The sequence below is a fragment of the Panthera uncia genome, assembly GCF_023721935.1.
Source record: "Panthera uncia isolate 11264 chromosome B2 unlocalized genomic scaffold, Puncia_PCG_1.0 HiC_scaffold_24, whole genome shotgun sequence".
In the NCBI taxonomy this organism is placed as follows: Eukaryota; Metazoa; Chordata; class Mammalia; order Carnivora; family Felidae; genus Panthera; species Panthera uncia.
The window spans coordinates 69,856,879-69,873,404 of NW_026057580.1; the positions used below are offsets into that span (position 1 = coordinate 69,856,879).

The 16,526-nt window shown below is 45.4% G+C and overlaps 1 protein-coding gene across 11 annotated transcripts in view; it reads right to left on the bottom strand.

The window, feature by feature from the left end:
• FYN (FYN proto-oncogene, Src family tyrosine kinase) overlaps positions 1-16,526 on the bottom strand; it is a 211,614-nt gene that overhangs the window by 54,563 nt on the left and 140,525 nt on the right. For all 11 annotated transcript variants that reach the window (XM_049652942.1, XM_049652931.1, XM_049652938.1 and 8 more), the window contains 2 exons: positions 4,379-4,636; positions 378-474 (listed from right to left, as the gene is read on the bottom strand). In XM_049652942.1, coding sequence (XP_049508899.1) covers positions 378-474; positions 4,379-4,625 — 344 coding nt within the window. In that variant the 5' untranslated portion in view covers positions 4,626-4,636. The remainder of the gene's footprint in view (positions 1-377; positions 475-4,378; positions 4,637-16,526) is intronic.

The window sequence follows — 16,526 nt, forward strand, 5'->3', positions numbered from 1 at the left end:
ACCAAAAAACCCTCAAGGCAGAGAGAGGGTAATGCGAACGGCCAGCCAAGCTTTGTGCGAACGGCCAGCCAAGCTTTGTGCCAATCATGTGAGGATGCAGCTCTGTAGAGGGCGATACTGGATCTTGGCCAACCTTGAAACCCCAAACACCAACTCTGCTACTACGGTATCCTCCAAAAAGCTCCTTGGACCCCAGAGCCATAAAATACTGTCCTGGTTTGTCTACCCTTCATTTCTTAAGTTACATTGCCACAAATCAATGAATTTAGCAAGTGCTCTTTTAGCATTTCGGGTACTGAAAAGGCACAGACTGGTAACACAAGTATTCCTTCCCAACTGAAAGACACGCATATTTCCCCTTCCCTCTCCAAACTTACGAGCTGTTCAATATTTGGAATTTTTCTCCTTTGTGAAAACTCAGGTCATCTTCCGTCCGTGCTTCATAGTCATAAAGGGCTACAAACAGGGTCACTCCTGACAACACGAAATCAAAAGGGGAGAGATTATTACACAAGGGGAAAGTAATTCCAAGAAATTAAATCTTCACTGAAGTCTCATTCTCAAAACCTACATCTAATCGGCACTGATAACAGGATGCGGTGATGTAATTCATGTGTGAAACCAGAGTTGCGGGCTGAATGTATGCCTTGGTCTTTGTAGGGGAAGCATTACTCGATCCGACTAAAACCTAGAGTTGAAGGTGCACTTTTCTCTATGCGCCTCTGAATGAGTCCTCGGGAAAAGACACACATTAATGTCATGTCCACGGCGAAGGGGCAGCAGGGGTGGTATGGTTCACATTTGCAGAGGTCTGCAGTAGTTCCAGACACCTTTTATCTGACACAAATTCTCCTCCTCTCAGGAGCCCAGCAACAGATCACTCTTTTCCCATGGTGTAACAGTAATATAGAATGAGATAGGAAACTCCTTCCTCAGCCTGGGATTGAGAAGACCCTCTCCAGAAATGTTCACCCCAGTTAGAGGATGTCTTCTTGCTCTTGGTATCTGCTATTGCTCTGGGGACTCCCTCTCTCCTATCACAAATTTGCCTATCCTTGCATTGACCTATAATACTTACCCTTCCTCATGCCCGCCCTAGGTCTTCTCATCTGGTGGACTCCCCACAGAGGCCTTTTCTGCTTTGCAGAAGTCTGCTATCAATAGTAAGAAATGGCCAGCATCCCATTTGGCCTAGGGCCTCCTTCACATAGTAAGCAGAATTCTAAGATAGCATCCTCAGTGATTCCCGCCTCCTGGTATTCATGGCCTTGTGTCATCCCCCTGCCTTGAGTGCGGAAGAACCTAGTGACTTGCTTCTAACCGAGAGAACATGGCAAAGGTGATGGGATGTCCCACAGGTGATTAGGCTTCCAAAGATTGTGACTTCTGTCTTCTAGCCACTCTCTGAACTGCCATTTTGGCTTGAGCACTTTGATGAAGCAAGCTGCCATGTCGGAGAGGCACACACGACAAAGAACTGAGGGTGGCTTCTGGCCAACAGCCAACGAGGAACTGAGTCCTGCCAACACCACATGAGCTTGGCAGCAGATCCTTCTTAGTTGGACTGTGAGATGACTAAAGCCCAGCCAACACACCTTGATCGCAGCTGGTGAGAGATTCTGAAATAGAGGACCCAGTTAAGTCATTCCTGGATTTCTGACCCACAGGAATTGTGAGACCGTAAATATGTATTGTTTTAAAGCTGCTAAGTTTGTGGTAATATGTAGCAATCGTTAACTAATACATCCATTTCTCTGTTCTTTGGTTTCTTACTTTGCTGTCCACACACTTCAAAGTACCTGATATGGTCTAAAGAATGCACAACATGGATTCCATTCTTCACCAAGCTGCCATTTTGCTGTGTCCGTAGTTCCAAGGGAACAGATGTGCCTGTGGGACCACTCAAAAACCAGAGAAGGAGGTGGGGGCTTGTCTTTCCACCTCATCCCAAGTGGGGTTTCCCAGGAGAACTGGTATTCAGAAGGTCTGACCATGCACAGCCGCAGGGCTCGTTTGGCAACTTTAGATTTCTTTGAAAGGTTGGAAGAGACGACTGGCTTAAAACAAAGAAGTGGAAGCCTGTAGGTCATGCCTGTTCTCACTGAACACTCCGCTAACAGATTCCTTTTGTTACATAATTTGAAAACAAACCCAAGCTCCATTGTGTGGAAGACAAGGCACATGAGGATGGATACTTCCATTCTCCCTCTCTCTCCCTGCATCAGCCTGCAAATTCTCACTGGGACTTTCATCTTCTAAGGGTGGAGCGGAAAGTCAAAGGAGGTCACCGGGGCACACAGACATTAAAGCACTAAAAGCAGTGGTGGAGAGACAGACCTGCACATGTAAGAAAGCCAAATAATACAAGGTGGTGGGGTGGGGTGGTGGGAAGCCGGGTGGCTCAGTTAGGTTGAGTGTCCGACTCTTGATTTTGGCTCAGGTCATGATCTCATAGTTCATGAGTTCGAGCCCCAGAGCCCCATGTTGGGCTCCTGGCTGATAGTGCGGAGCCTGCTTGGGATTCTGTCCCTTCCTCCTTCTGCTCCTCCCCTCTCTCAAAATAAATAAATAAACTAAAAAAAAAATAATAATACAAGGCAGAAAAATCTACCAACATTTGGGAGTGCCATGTTTGAACTTTGAAATTTTATAAGGTGGTCTGTTATATATATTGTCCCTGACGATAGTATAGACTCCCATGTTTAATGCCAAGTATCCCCTCCAGTGACTTGATGAATGATACCTGCAGGCACACGGATTCGTACCCAGCATTCATGAATGAACAAGGTCAATGTCTGCGCCAGTAGAATTCAGTCTGGTTGGCAAAGAACTCAGCAGGCACAGGAAGTGTGTGTTGGTGCATTTTTGCCCCCCACCCCCTTTTTTTTTTTTTGCTCCTGCATCCTCAGAGACAGACTTCCATAGAATGCCTCTTTCCTTCCTCCCTTCTTTCCAGGTACCTTCCGGGAAGGTAGGAAGGATGGGTGAGTGTGCTAACATTGATTCACTCATGCAAAGCCTACCTTAAAAGAAAGCTGGATCCCTTACAACACAAGGATATAATGCCCAAGGCTCTGGGTCAGGTCCCCTGGATATAACTACACTGCCTTGTTGCATGCAGAGGAAAAAAAAAAATCCCTGCTAATGCCTCAGTAGTGCCAACTCCCCAGGTAAAAAGGCACAGTGGGTCCTTATGTAAGACATCGCTTCCCAAATAAGCCAAAAGCATAATGGTTGATGTATATCTCCTTAAACTTTTGCAATAAACAGAACAATTTTAGAATAATGTCTAATATCTAGTTACCATGATTCACATGCTGGGAGAAGATTTGGAAGGCTAAGGATGCATGAGATAACTTACAAATATTTTGCAAAACATATGTCTGAGAACGTATGCCAGATATTTTACAAAGTATTAGCTAAGTCAGCAAATGTACATGGCAGTAAAACAGAGTCTTGTGGTGGGAAAGAGAAGGAAACTTAAAAAAAAAATGAAAAGGATCTCTTAAGGATACATAAGATTTTATTTAAAAATTTTTTTTTTTTTAGTTTGAGAGAGAGAGAGAGAGCACGCAAGCAGGGGAAGGGGCAGAGACAGAGAGAGAATTTCAAGCACAGAGCCTGATGCAGGTCTCGATCCCACGACCCTGGGATCATGACTTGAGCCAAAATCAAGAGTTGGATGCTCAACTGACTGAGCCACCCAGGACCCCCAAGATTTGGTGCCCCAAGATACATGATACAATTGAGGGTTGGTAAACTCAGTCATATGGAAGGTGGTGGGAAGGTCAGAAAGAATTAATGAAGATGAATGGCCAAAAACTAATGCTGCCAAATGTTCCCACTAGCTGGGAGGTGACAGGCAGGCTGACGATCAGGAAGATGAGGGAGAAGGTTCTACCCATGCAAAGTGGCTCCTAACTGGGCTTTGGGAGGAAGGAGTGCATTGATATCTGGAGAACTCAAAATACACACTCAGATCTAGTCCTGGAGCTTCTGATTCAAAAGATCTTGGCTGGGACTCAGTATTTTGAAAAGCTGCTCGTCATTCCGAGTCAGCCAGCCAAGCTTGAGACCACTGGTTGGCAGACAGTACCTCAGTGGAAGCTGTACCTCCTAACCCATGCAGGATCTGCACAGAGCAGCACCTTGGGGGTCACCTCACACCACTGTGGCCAGCATTTTCATTTGTCCATCAAGCCTTATGTTCTTTGTGTGTTTTTTGTTTTCGTTTTTTTTTCCTGTTTTCCAGCCCCTCATCTGGCAGCAGGTGGGTGGAGTCTGATGAAAAACTTAACGCTAAGTCCTTAGTCAAAGGGAGCTGACGGGAACACAGATGTTCAGTTGTCAAAAGAATTAAGAACAGCTCGATTCTTACCCGTTCCTCCCCTGGTACGCAAGGTCCCAGTGTGAGATGAAGAGTTCACACCCCCAAAGACAGTGAGTCCTTGGCCCCCGGCTGCATGGAAGTTGTTGTAGTTGGGGATGGAGGTCACGCCGAAGCTGGGGTAGTGCTGAGGAGTGGGGTCTGTGCCATAGCGGTACCCGGAGCTCTGGTTCAGGCTGCCATCCCTCTCCTCCGTCAGTTTTGTTGCTTCTTTATCCTTACATTGCACACAGCCCATTATCTAAATTCCTGCCGGAAAGAAAAAGGAGGCATGTGAACTTGGATGCTCCTTAGTTGCTGGGTGGTTGCATTAAAGAGGAATCATTTATAAGGCTCATCCCTGGATGCTTCAGGCCTGTAAGGGACAAGAAGAAAAGCAGCGGCTAGACTTTATGGTTAGAAGCAATCTCGGTGCCCCTGACAACCACATTTGTTCCCCATGTGCTCTGGGTGATGGGATCCACCCAGAGTATGGTCACGAGGCAGCAACTCCCTCAAATGAGGTCTACACCCCTTAAAATTCTGTAACACTACATACCTTCCTAAAGATAATCTAATACTACTTCTTATGCTTTTCTTTAGTCACCTAAAAGAATAATGTACACTCTATAAAGTGAGCTTGTGCGATATCAGAATGAAAACCTGTATCATGGCCCAAAAAAAAAATCTAAGGAAGAACGGGGAGGAGTGCTGGGAGAGCCAGAACACAGCTCCTACAATAGCTCATCATACCTCTTCCCTCACGGGTACCCATTCTTGAGACACACACATGGTAAATTTTAAGCAGGAAGAGTGATATGTATCAAAATTAGGAAATAGTTGCCGGATGAAAAAGAAAATTGGCAGTAACTAAGAGGTCCGAGTATATTTGCAGGATGTCATCATAGCCTACAGTAACAAAATCATTTACAGCTGCTAATTAACTTTTCCAATTTCCATTAGCTTTTGACATCTTTCAAATATTAAAAAAAATCAATCCCATGTTTGAGAGTTAGTGGTAGATTAAAAACTCAAGTTGCTGTTATCCCACACTCCTCCAAATCTACTTCTCCTGTGCTCATCTCAGACACACACCACCAGTGACTGACTTGCTCAAGTCAGAATCCTGAGAAGCGACTTGATTTGTTTCCTTTTTACTTCTTACTCTCCCTGTCTCATGCCCTACTATCTAAACATGCCAAACTTCTCAGTTCCTTAAAGGTTCCATTTCTTCTGCTCTCCTTCAGGCCTTGGAACATGGCCTTGAACATTCTTTCCTGATGTGCAACACGTCCTTCATGTTCCAGGTGAGACCGCTTCCTCTGCAAAGCCTTCTCTGACCCCCGTACCCACCCTCCACATCTGGGGTGATGCTCTTCCTAAGTGCTTCCACGGCATCCTGATTTCCCCCATCATGGCATCTCTTGCGCCATATTGGAACATGGTCTGTCCACCTGTCTCATTACCCAGTGGACTGTGGGTTCCACCAAAGCAGGGCCCTGTCCATTTTTGTCATAGCTATAATGCAGTGCCTGACACGTGGTAGGTCTTCAATAAACAGCAATCAAATGAGTGAAGATTCTCCAGTCCAGTATGTTTCTCTTTCACCCTTTCTCTCTGCATCAAGACCAACCCTTCTCTCAGTGGCCTACACTAGCACTTGACCCTGCAGTTCTGAATCTATTGGCATGTGTGACAAGTAAGGAGGATTCAGAAATACAAGGTTAAGTTGGTTGAATGGTCCTACTTTGGACTATAATACCCTGTCAAGTTGATGGGGGTAAGTAGAACATGCAATGGATGGCCCTGCCACAACTCTGAAAAGTGGCCCATATGAAACCAAAGGCTCAAATAAGAAACACGTTGGCATCATGTATAATTACACGTGTTCACTGGGGAGGGCAAAGCTGGTACAGGAATGGAAGGGACTTGAAGTAGTGGAGGAGAATGAAAGAGCCAGTTTTTCTTAGTATCTTGCAATCCAAAGTGGGGAGTGCCACATCAGATATAGACTCTTGGGAGGGGCGTGGGAGGTGGAGGGGGGCACTGTTCTCAACACTGCTTTTCTGGGGAACAGGGTTATGAAAGCAGCATCAGACTGCTCTAATGTCCTCTCACATTACACATTTCAATAAATACCTACTGAATTCAATGAATTCAGTTGAATTCAATGTCAGTTCCTGAGAATGGAAACGTCTGGAAATGAGCCACCTACTGCTTGAGCTGAGATCACCAAATCTGGAACACATTTACACGTAAATCATTTGAGATGAACTTACAGTGTACTGTGTCCAACATGCTAACTTATGGTAGATGAATGCAATGTTAACAAATTTCCAATAGGAAATGCAAATGCTGTCCGAGGCATGATTTATGGAAGGAATTTCATCGTTTGTTGTTGCTATTGCTTCATAAGATTGATAAATATCTTGCTCGCTTTATATTAACTCTTTCATGGCAGAAAGTTCAAAGGTCAGACAGAAGACAGTTCTTGTTCCAGGCGCCTTTTTCAGGGATTTCAATGATCTACTATAATTAGAAGATGTAAGACCTGAATCACAGAAGCACATCATTTACGCCAGTGGTTCTCAGCTGGGGGTGACTTCACTCCCCTCACCCCACCCCCTTTACTCTCCAAGGGACATATTAGGCAATGTCCACAGACATTTTCGGTTGTTACAACTCAGGGATAAGAGGTACTACTGGTACCCAGTCGGTAGAGGCCAAGAATGCTGCTGATAAACATTCTACAATGAACAGGACAGCCTCCAATAACAAAGAATTAACTGGCCCCAGATGTTAACAGCATCAAGGTCAAGAAATCCTGCCTTATGAAGGAGAAAGAACTTATATCTATATCTTTGAAACAGCATAACAGCTGTTTCCCTTACATGTGTGTGATCGGCATGCAATCCAGAATGATAGGCACTCTAAGTAGAAGGAAGCCACTTAAAAAACTGACACGAAATGCTGATTCTTCTCTAGAAGCTTACTCATGGGATAGAGAAAAGAAGCTAGAACCAATGAGAACTCCCATTACAAACTACTCTTCCAACTCCAACAAAACAAAATGCTACATCGGAACCCCACTGAAAACAGGACTAAGGAAAAAACCAATCTTTCAAAATCCGCTAAGAAAAGGTATTACCACTGTAATAAACAACTAATGCCGTCCATATAACTCTATGAAATAATGAAAGGAAACAAACAGTAAGCTCCTTGCAGGCAGGGATACTCTTCGGTTTGGTTTTGTTATTACATCCCCAGGGTCCAGAACAGTGCCTGGCATGCTGTAGGAGCTCAATAAATATTTGTTAAATGGTTAGAATGCTAAAAAGCAACACTCAGTCAAAAATCATTTGGAAGAAAACGATTCTTTTTTGTAGAAGGGGCAGCTCTGTTACCACTTCATGTATGTGCAATTTTGACTAGGAAATGTTTCTGCACGGATCTTGCTTACTCTCTTCCTTTCGCTGACAGACATGAAGAAACCAAAGTAAATCAGTAAATGCAGGCTCAAGACATTAAAAGTTAATTGCAATGAAAATATTTTTGTAAGAACTTGTGGTTTTCTTCCTCCCACTTGGGGCAGTCAGACCAACCATCTCCTGATGGAAGAGTCAGAAGGTGCTCCATGAGCCGTACTCAACATGACTTCAGGCTCCTTGCCACAAGGCAAACCTCTGAGCATTCGAGTTAAAATAAAAACATCCTCTCCACATATACAGTTCTGTGGTGTGGCATTTATGGCCAACGGCCAAGGCCGTAGGTCCATTATGAACATATAGTGTACTAACAGACTTGCCCTAGATCTGTGGGACACTGGGAAACGCTGAATACTGCCATCCCAAAAGTGGGGCCCTGGAGTTACTCTGATGAGTAAATCATATACTACGAACTCATGACCATCATTCTCTGCATGTTGCTATACCTAGAGAAACTGACTGACAAGAACTCTGACCAATAAGATCCTATGACTGTGGTCGAGGTGTCTGGATTGTAGCCATGAAGCTGCCTGCTCCCTGCGCCCCCCTAACTCCTGCCATTCTTCAATCCTTTGGCAAAACTAAAGGGCTCTGTTTCTATTATGCAAGTAAAACCCGATTTACATAAAATTTCCTGAGTCCTGTGGATCTCGTATGCGCCAACGGCATTACGCAACTCAGGAAAGAGTTGTCGAAGAGAGAATCCAAGGATCGTCACACCCTGTTCGTGTGAGTCTGGCAGACATTGTCAACTGATCACAGCACTTTCTGGTGCTATGCCACGTGTGGCCTCAGAATCCTTCTCCATATAGCCCTTGGGTGATTGACTGAAGCTGCCATAAAAGATGGAATCTATCCGCTACTCTGGGCATAGGCTGCTTTGATCCAGAATGAGTCCGGTTGAACATCTATTCCCTTCACTGATGCCACAGACCATAGTCTGGTTTGCTAAATGCACGTTAAACACAGATAAGCTCACATTTCCTTGTATGCCAACCAATAAAGCAACACCTGTATACTCAGGACTTCTGAGAAGATTTCTGGTGTGTACGAGAGCTACGTACCAAAAAGGGGAATAGGCTACTGGCAGTTGTCTGCAAAAGCAAATTACCTTCTCTTTTTTAAAAAAAATTTTAAATGTTTATTTATTTTTGAGAGAGAGAGAGAGAGAGACAGACAGACAGACAGGCAGAGAGAGGCAGGCAGAGAGACAGAGAATCCAAAGCAGGCACCAGGTTCTCAGCTGTCAGCACACAGCCTGATGCAGGGCTTGAACTCATGGACCATGAGATCATGACCTGAGCTGAAGTCAGATGTGTAACCAACTGAGCCACCCAGGCGCCCCACAAATTACCTTCTCTTGAGACACATAAACTTGAAGGCAGAGGAGAGATGGCAGGAGGAAGAGAGGTGAAAATAACCAATCATTTTAATTTCAGCAATGCGAGCATTTTTGCCCCAGAAACCAACCCAGGTGGATGTGGAGAAGTGAGAGCCCTGAGGCAGAAGTCCATCCTTGCTGTTGATTGCCCTGACTTTGAAGAGTGACAGGTGGAGCCACACTGGCCTGTACTTTCATGCGGCATGTCTCCTGGTGGTATCCCTCACCATCCCTATAGCTGGTCTCCACTTTGCCTGGGTGAAAATCATAACACAAGCGAAGGAACAAGGAAGGGCACCTAGAAACCAAACAAGCGATGGAGATGGGGACAGCTGAAAAAGAACTCAAAGCTGCATTGCAGATCAACTGCACAGTCTCATACACTTCTCTGGGAACACAGCAACAACTATAGTTTAATGAGCAACCATCCTTTTCTGGTCAACCATAATAACATGAGGCAAAAGGAGAAGATGTGGCAGAAAGCACTGGAAATGACTTCTGGATAGAAGATTCATGACAGGGGGTTCTTGATCCTTTTCAAATTGGAAACACCCACAAGAATCAACCTGAGGTATCTTGCTACATTCTCCATAGAGAAAACAACTCCCTTGAAAGTCTAAAGATTGGTCTATTTTATTTGGCATAACCATGCTTTAACAAAGAGTAATTATCCCATGTGGATTTGACCTCATCAAGTGAGCCCTTGAAAAGGACTGGGCTCTCTCTGGAGAAGCAGATACAAAGTGTAAGAGGCATTCCAGGGAAGGGATGTTCTCCAATGCTGGCTTTGCAGATAGAGGGGGCTATGTGGCCAGAAACACGAGTGGCCTTTAGGAGCTGAGAACAGTCCCCACTTGGCAGAAAGCAAAGAAATGGGAACCTCAGTCTTAAAACTACAAGGACCTGAAGATAGATTCTTCCCTAGTCAAGACTCCAGAATACTGTTGGCCAACACAGCTTTGGGAGCAGAGAGGTCAGCCACACCATACCCACACTCTCAGAACTGTGAGTTAATAAATGGCGGCTGTTTAAGCTGCGACGTTTGTGGTAATAGTTACACAGTAAGAGAAAGCTAGTATATATTTTGGTGGCATGGGCACCACTGAGATGAAGGCTCCAATCTTGGTAGTGGTGACCAATATCAACTGAGGGCTCCCTGCCAGCCAGGTACTATGCTATGTACTAGAACATGCCATCTCACTAAATTCTCATGACAATCCTAAGACGGAGGTATTATTTCCCCTCACTTTACAACGGAGGAACGGAGGGTTATGAGACTTTGCCCACAGCTCGGTTAGGGGTGGAGACGGGATCTGAAGCTAGACAGACTGATCCCATGGCTGGCACATGGAGCCTGTAGACCAGAGTTGCTTTCTGCCCCATGGACTCCTGGCCGGTCCATGCCAGGGCTTGGGTGTGAGGTAAAAGGAGGGGAAGAGGGAGAGGCCTGTGGGGATGGCCCCCTGGTTCTACAGAACCTAGCTTCATGTGTGTGACTAACGGGGGCCCTGACATCAGAGACTGGGCCACATTCCCCACATTCACATGCTGCCTCAAGACTGTGGACTCTGTGAGGGTGCCGGGACCATGCCAGGCCTGGTGAGTCACCAGCTTCCTTTAGGTGGTGTGTGTGTGTGTGTGTGTGTGTGTGTGTGTGTGTGTGTGTGTTGGAGGGGTGGTTCTTAATGAACGTTTGAGCTAATGCACTGAAGCTCCCCTTAGTTTCCTGATTACTTCCTAGATGTGGCGAGTGTTTATATACACCATGGAGGAGTGAGCGAACACCGGTTTCCTTGCTATAAGTGAGCTTTCCTACCGCATTCAAAACATGATTTGCTTTACAGGCAGAACTTTCTGGAGCATATTTACTGCATAACCAGAGCACATGCAACGCCTCCTCCAAGCACAACATAACAGATTTCTGCTCTTGGTGGCGCCGTGAAGGAGAGCCTCCCCCACCAAACACGAGCAATAATATGTCACATCTTTGAGGTGAGAAAACTGAGGTGAACTCAGGAACATACACAGGGTGGATGGGGCAACATGCAACGGTGGGAGGAAGGAAGGAGCCCATCTAAAAATCAGATCGAAGCTTTGCTTTGGAAATGAGAAGAGGTGGTGTTGGATGATCATTTGTGCATTCTCACAAGTATCACATTACTTTAGGAAAAACACCGCCTTCCTGGCACCTGGAATATTTTCTGGCTGCCCCCTCCCCCACCGCCCCTACGGCCTGTCTGGTCCGAATGACCCCCGAGACGAGAAGCAGTGGCTCACACCCCTTCGGCATGTTCTCTTTTCTTTTCTGTAAAACCTTCCATCCCCCCGCGCCCAGAGATTCAAAAACACTTAAATAAAAAAGAAATGGAAGCATTAGACCCCAATGGTGAGATTTAACACTGCAGTCAACGAAAAGCTGGAGCCGTTCCCAAACCCAAATGGCCAAATGAGGTTTTAACACCAAACTGTGGAAAGGCTCCAGAAGGAGGAAAGAACATTTTCTTCTTACAGTCACTTCACTTTAGATCTCAGGGCTAAGACAAGGGTGCAATGGTGATAAAAAAAATAAGGATATGTTGTAACTGTCTATGCCAGAGGGTTCAGAAAGAATTAGAACACAGATTGTCAAGTTTTTCAGACCTTCTCCCACCCTTTTTGGGAGGGGAAAAAAAAAGTTCCTTTGTGGTTACTATTAACATTTTATCTTATTTTTATTGATATATCATTCACATACCATAAAATTCACCCTCTTAAAGCGTACAGCTCAGTGGTTTTTAATATATTTATCGGGGCGCCTGGGTGGCTCAGTCGGTTGAGCGTCCGACTTCGGCTCAGGTCATGATCTCACAGTTTGTGGGTTCGAGCCCTGCGTCGGGCTCTGGGCTGACGGCTCAGAGCCCGGAGCCTGCTTCGGATTCTGTGTCTCCCTCTCTCTCTCTGCCCCACCCCCACTCATGCTTTGTCTCTCTCTGTCTCTCAAAAAAAATAAAGAAACGTAATTAATAAAAAAAAAATTTTTTTTTAATATATTTACAAAGGAAACCATTGCCACTGTCTACTCCTAGAATATTCTCATTACCCCTCCAAAGAAACCTGTACTCACTAAACAGTTATTCCTCATTTCCTTCTCAGCCTCACCCTTGGCAACCAATGATTTTAGTTCTCTATGGATTTGCCTATTTGGATCTGCCATAGGAATGCAATCATATAATATGTGGCCTTTTGTGACTGGCTTCTTTCACCTGGCGTAACGTTTTCAGGGTCCATTCACTTTGTAGCATGAATCGGTTACTTCACTCCTTTTTATGGCTTGAAACTATTCTGCTGTGCTGATGTTCCACTGGTTGTTTACCAATCGTGGGCTGATGGACATTTGGACTGTTTCCACTTCTTGGCTATATGAATAACGCTGTTATGAACATTCATGCACAAGCTTCTGTGTGGACACATGCTTTCAATTCTCTTGGGTTAATATTTTAATATGTAAGGAATTTATATAGATAAGAAAGACCCTAAGATTAGGTAAATGGGAAAGCATGTTAATTGGCAATTCAAAGAAAGGAAGAAGAGCTTGTGAAACTTACAGAAAATGTTCCCTTCAGGAGTAATGAAAGCAGCACAGGGTAGATTAACGAGATACTTTCACCTCTCAATTAACAAAAATTTCAAAAGGAAGTCTGCCCAGTAGTGATGAAGGTCCCCTGGAATGCCTGCTCTCATATACTGCGGATTGAAGACCAGAAGCTAGTGTTTTAACCTTTTCATAAACCAATCCAACAATACTGTTACAGAAACCTTAAAAATGGGCCTGCTCCTTGTGAGTCTGTGCTAAACAGATGCTTTTTGACAAATGACACGAGAAGAGGTCCTATGACGTATTTATAATTTGAAAAGTTAGAAAACTTGAACAAGAAGGTAATGGCTAAGTAAATTGTACGGCATGCCATAATGTAAAGTAAAACAGAAATGAAAACTTACATTTACAGAAAATTATTAGTAATACGGAAAAATGCTTGTATTATATTAAGAAAGATCACATGATTGTGACTATATGACAAATGCCTAAGAAATTGGAAGGAAAGACGAAGATGCTTGCTTGTGGTGTGCAGGGGACTGTTCTCTCTTCTGTTTTTCTTTTCTTTTTTTTGTTCTCAGATTTTTCTGTACTGAGAAAGCACCATTCTACGAGAATACATCACTTTTTTCAAATAGGAAAGATCCCTTTAACCTTATCAATCACTGATTTAATTTGTATGTAAGTTGACAACAACCACACATTGAGGAGGTACGCTTTGTGAGCTGAAGAATTAAGAGAGGGAGAGAGAGTGGCTGATTCTAAAATCTGTTAAGAAGTAACCTCTCCTCCTGGGAGGTTTAAAAGATGGAAGTCACCCAAAAGACAGAGATTTCTGAGTGGGTTTTCATAACGTCGGGGCTGGGAAGTGGGCAGTGAAGGCACACTGATGGGCAGCCACAGAAATCTCATTAAGGGCACAGATTAAGCAAAGCCATAACCTACAATCAACTCAGAGGACCACGTAGATGGCAAGTGGCAGAATCTGGGATAAAAGAACCAGAAGTGGGGTGGCTGGATCAGTGGCTTCTTGAGACCCTTCAGGCTCCAAGCTCATAGGTACCTGGGGAAATCCAGTAAAGTCGGAATGACAGCGCTCTGAGCAAGTCAACCTTGGAACACAACCCACCAGCTCTGGTGATTAAGGCCCCTGCAAGACCTCTCTGTGGGCAAGGGCCTGAAGACCACACACTGGCATGGTGCTAAGGGGGTGAGGAGAATGAGGCAAAGCATTTTTGTTCTTTGGATGCTTGCTGTTGGTGGAGACAACGGGACTTACTCAAGGTTACCAGGCAGAAAAATTCTGTACTTCCCTCTCACTTTTCTTCTCATTGCCCTTACCCTTTTCTGTTGGAACATTCAGCCTGGCCATTTTGATGATCTGACTTCTGACTCTGACTAGAATTCCCCGTCCCTAGAATTTGGCACAATCCAAGCAGGGCATAGACTAGTAACCAACACTGGTTTATGCGACCTAAAATTTTTCAGGAACATAGAAGGCACAACAAAGATGCTTCTTTCTGATGTCGGTATTTGGTCAAGCATCTTTCCACTCCCCTTGGCCCTGTTACCTTAAAACAACTAGAGGAACACAAAAATAAAAATGTGGGCTTCCTGTCGTGAACTGGCAAAAAGTAACGGGAGAGTCAGTGTCACATCTGGGCCACAGTGGCAGAGAGTGGCTTTCTGGGCTGAACTGGCCCAGGGCCCGAGGGTCAGGGTGTCACCTGGCAGAGCCACAAGAAAGCACATTAGCACAAAGCAGCTGTGTGAACAGGCGTCATCCATGCCCCCTGCCCACCGATGTGGAGAATGAAAGCTGAGGAGGTTTGCTCTCCAAGTCCAAACAAAAACCCTCTCTGCCAATCTTTCTAGTCTCTGTGGAGGTTCCCTGCCAGATGATTCTGCAAATGTGGCCTCATCCCTTCAGAAAACAGTGAATTCTCTTTCCCTTGAATTCACCAGTTCCAGTCCAGAAGATCTATCCATTCCTTTAAAGAAACAGAATAGACTTTGAATAAGGAAATTTTGCCTTTCTTCTTTTTGCCCTCAAGCTCCTGTTTGTGTTCCTGTCCCCACGAGACCTCCTTTCCACTGAGAACTTCTCTGGTTATGAAGTCAGAGCCCATCAAAATCTACTGCCCTGAGAATTTGGTTGTAAAGCCATTTGCATTGTGTTTTTGGCACTGAGGCAGATGTCTTTTCTTTGAAGACTGACATGAAACCCCGTCCGCCCCTCCCCTGGATCTTTATGTTGGCACTTTCTCAAGTTGCGAGGAGGAATCGGTAACACTGGCAGCCATAACTTTTGCATCCCTTGCAGTGGTTTAGAATTTCAAAGCTTCTCAGCAGCTGTTTTGGTGTGAATGCTGATAAGAGTAGGCCTTCAGAAAACATGCCCCTAACTCCGTGGCCTTTACTGGGACAAGGAACAACAGTGACAGTGATAATGGGAACAAAGGGAACACAGAGGCCGGCTGCCTCTAGCCAGCCTCCCCCTACCACTTCCTCCCCCCGAAAGGGAGTGACGAGTGTCTCCGCCTTCCCTTCAGCTCACTTTCCTCAGCCCTGGTGAGCCCAGGTCGGCTGCCTAGGCGGTGGCTGCGTCAGAGAGGCCCGCACAAGAGCTCTGCACTTGTGAATGCAAGCTGAGGGCCAGCAGAGACGCAAGGACATTAAGGAGGGAGATATCGTAAGCAAGAGGAAGAGAGCGTGGAACTCACTGAAGGCCATCAGTGATGCCTTCCCCAGCAGCATGTAAAAATGGCATCTGGAATGACAAACCGTGGCCACTCTGTGTGGGAGGAACACGTGTTACTAGACCACGTGTTGACGACCTACTTGGCACCAGACAGAAATCCTGTCAACAAATCTGAAACGCAAAGATGTGGTTTATATACCAGCACACATTTTGTAAACACTAGTGAGTTTTCACTTGACATGTGAATGAGGCAGAGTATGATTTTTTAGCGTGTTGCCTTGCACAGTAATTGGACTTGAGGTTTTCTCCTTAGAGAAGACAGCACAGCAGTTGACTGTCCCCTGGCAGATTCTGGTATCAGATAGGGCTGTCCTTGGCCTGAAGGGCAAGGGACACAGCCTTGCAACCTCGAGGCCCAAACCCACATCACTGAGAGTGAGTAGTGGGAGGATGAGGCATGTGAAGGGTGTGGCGGACTGCTAACTGTGCCACCGGATCCACCCCCTTCCTCCCGGGCAGGGCCTATGGCTATGCACCTGAAGACGCCACTTTCAGACTCCCTTGCAGCTAGGTTTGGCCATTTTTCATTCTGGCCAACTGGTTGAGAATGGATGTGATATATTCAACCCCTGTGCCTTTAAAAGAGAGTGGGCTGCTCTCCATTCTCCTTCCTACTTCCTGTGTGTTGGAAAGTGGACGGCGTGCTGCTGAATGGGCTTCAACCACACGGAGGATGGTAACCCAACAGGGAGTGGCAGAACTGTAGGACAGAGGACCCTGGGCCCTAGATGGTCTTGTGGGGCACAGCTGCTCACTCTTCCTAGAGTGTTGATCTCTGACCCAACACGGGAGAGGCATGAATGTGTACCTTGTGTGAGCCACTGGTTTTTTGGAGGGAGGAGTGAGTGGGGTCTTTTTGTTACAACAGGTAGCCTGTACTCTAACACAAGGAGAAAGTAAATTTAACACAGAGGTGAAGGACGGCTCTGCTGGTCACTTGTTTGGTTTTTCCCCCCATG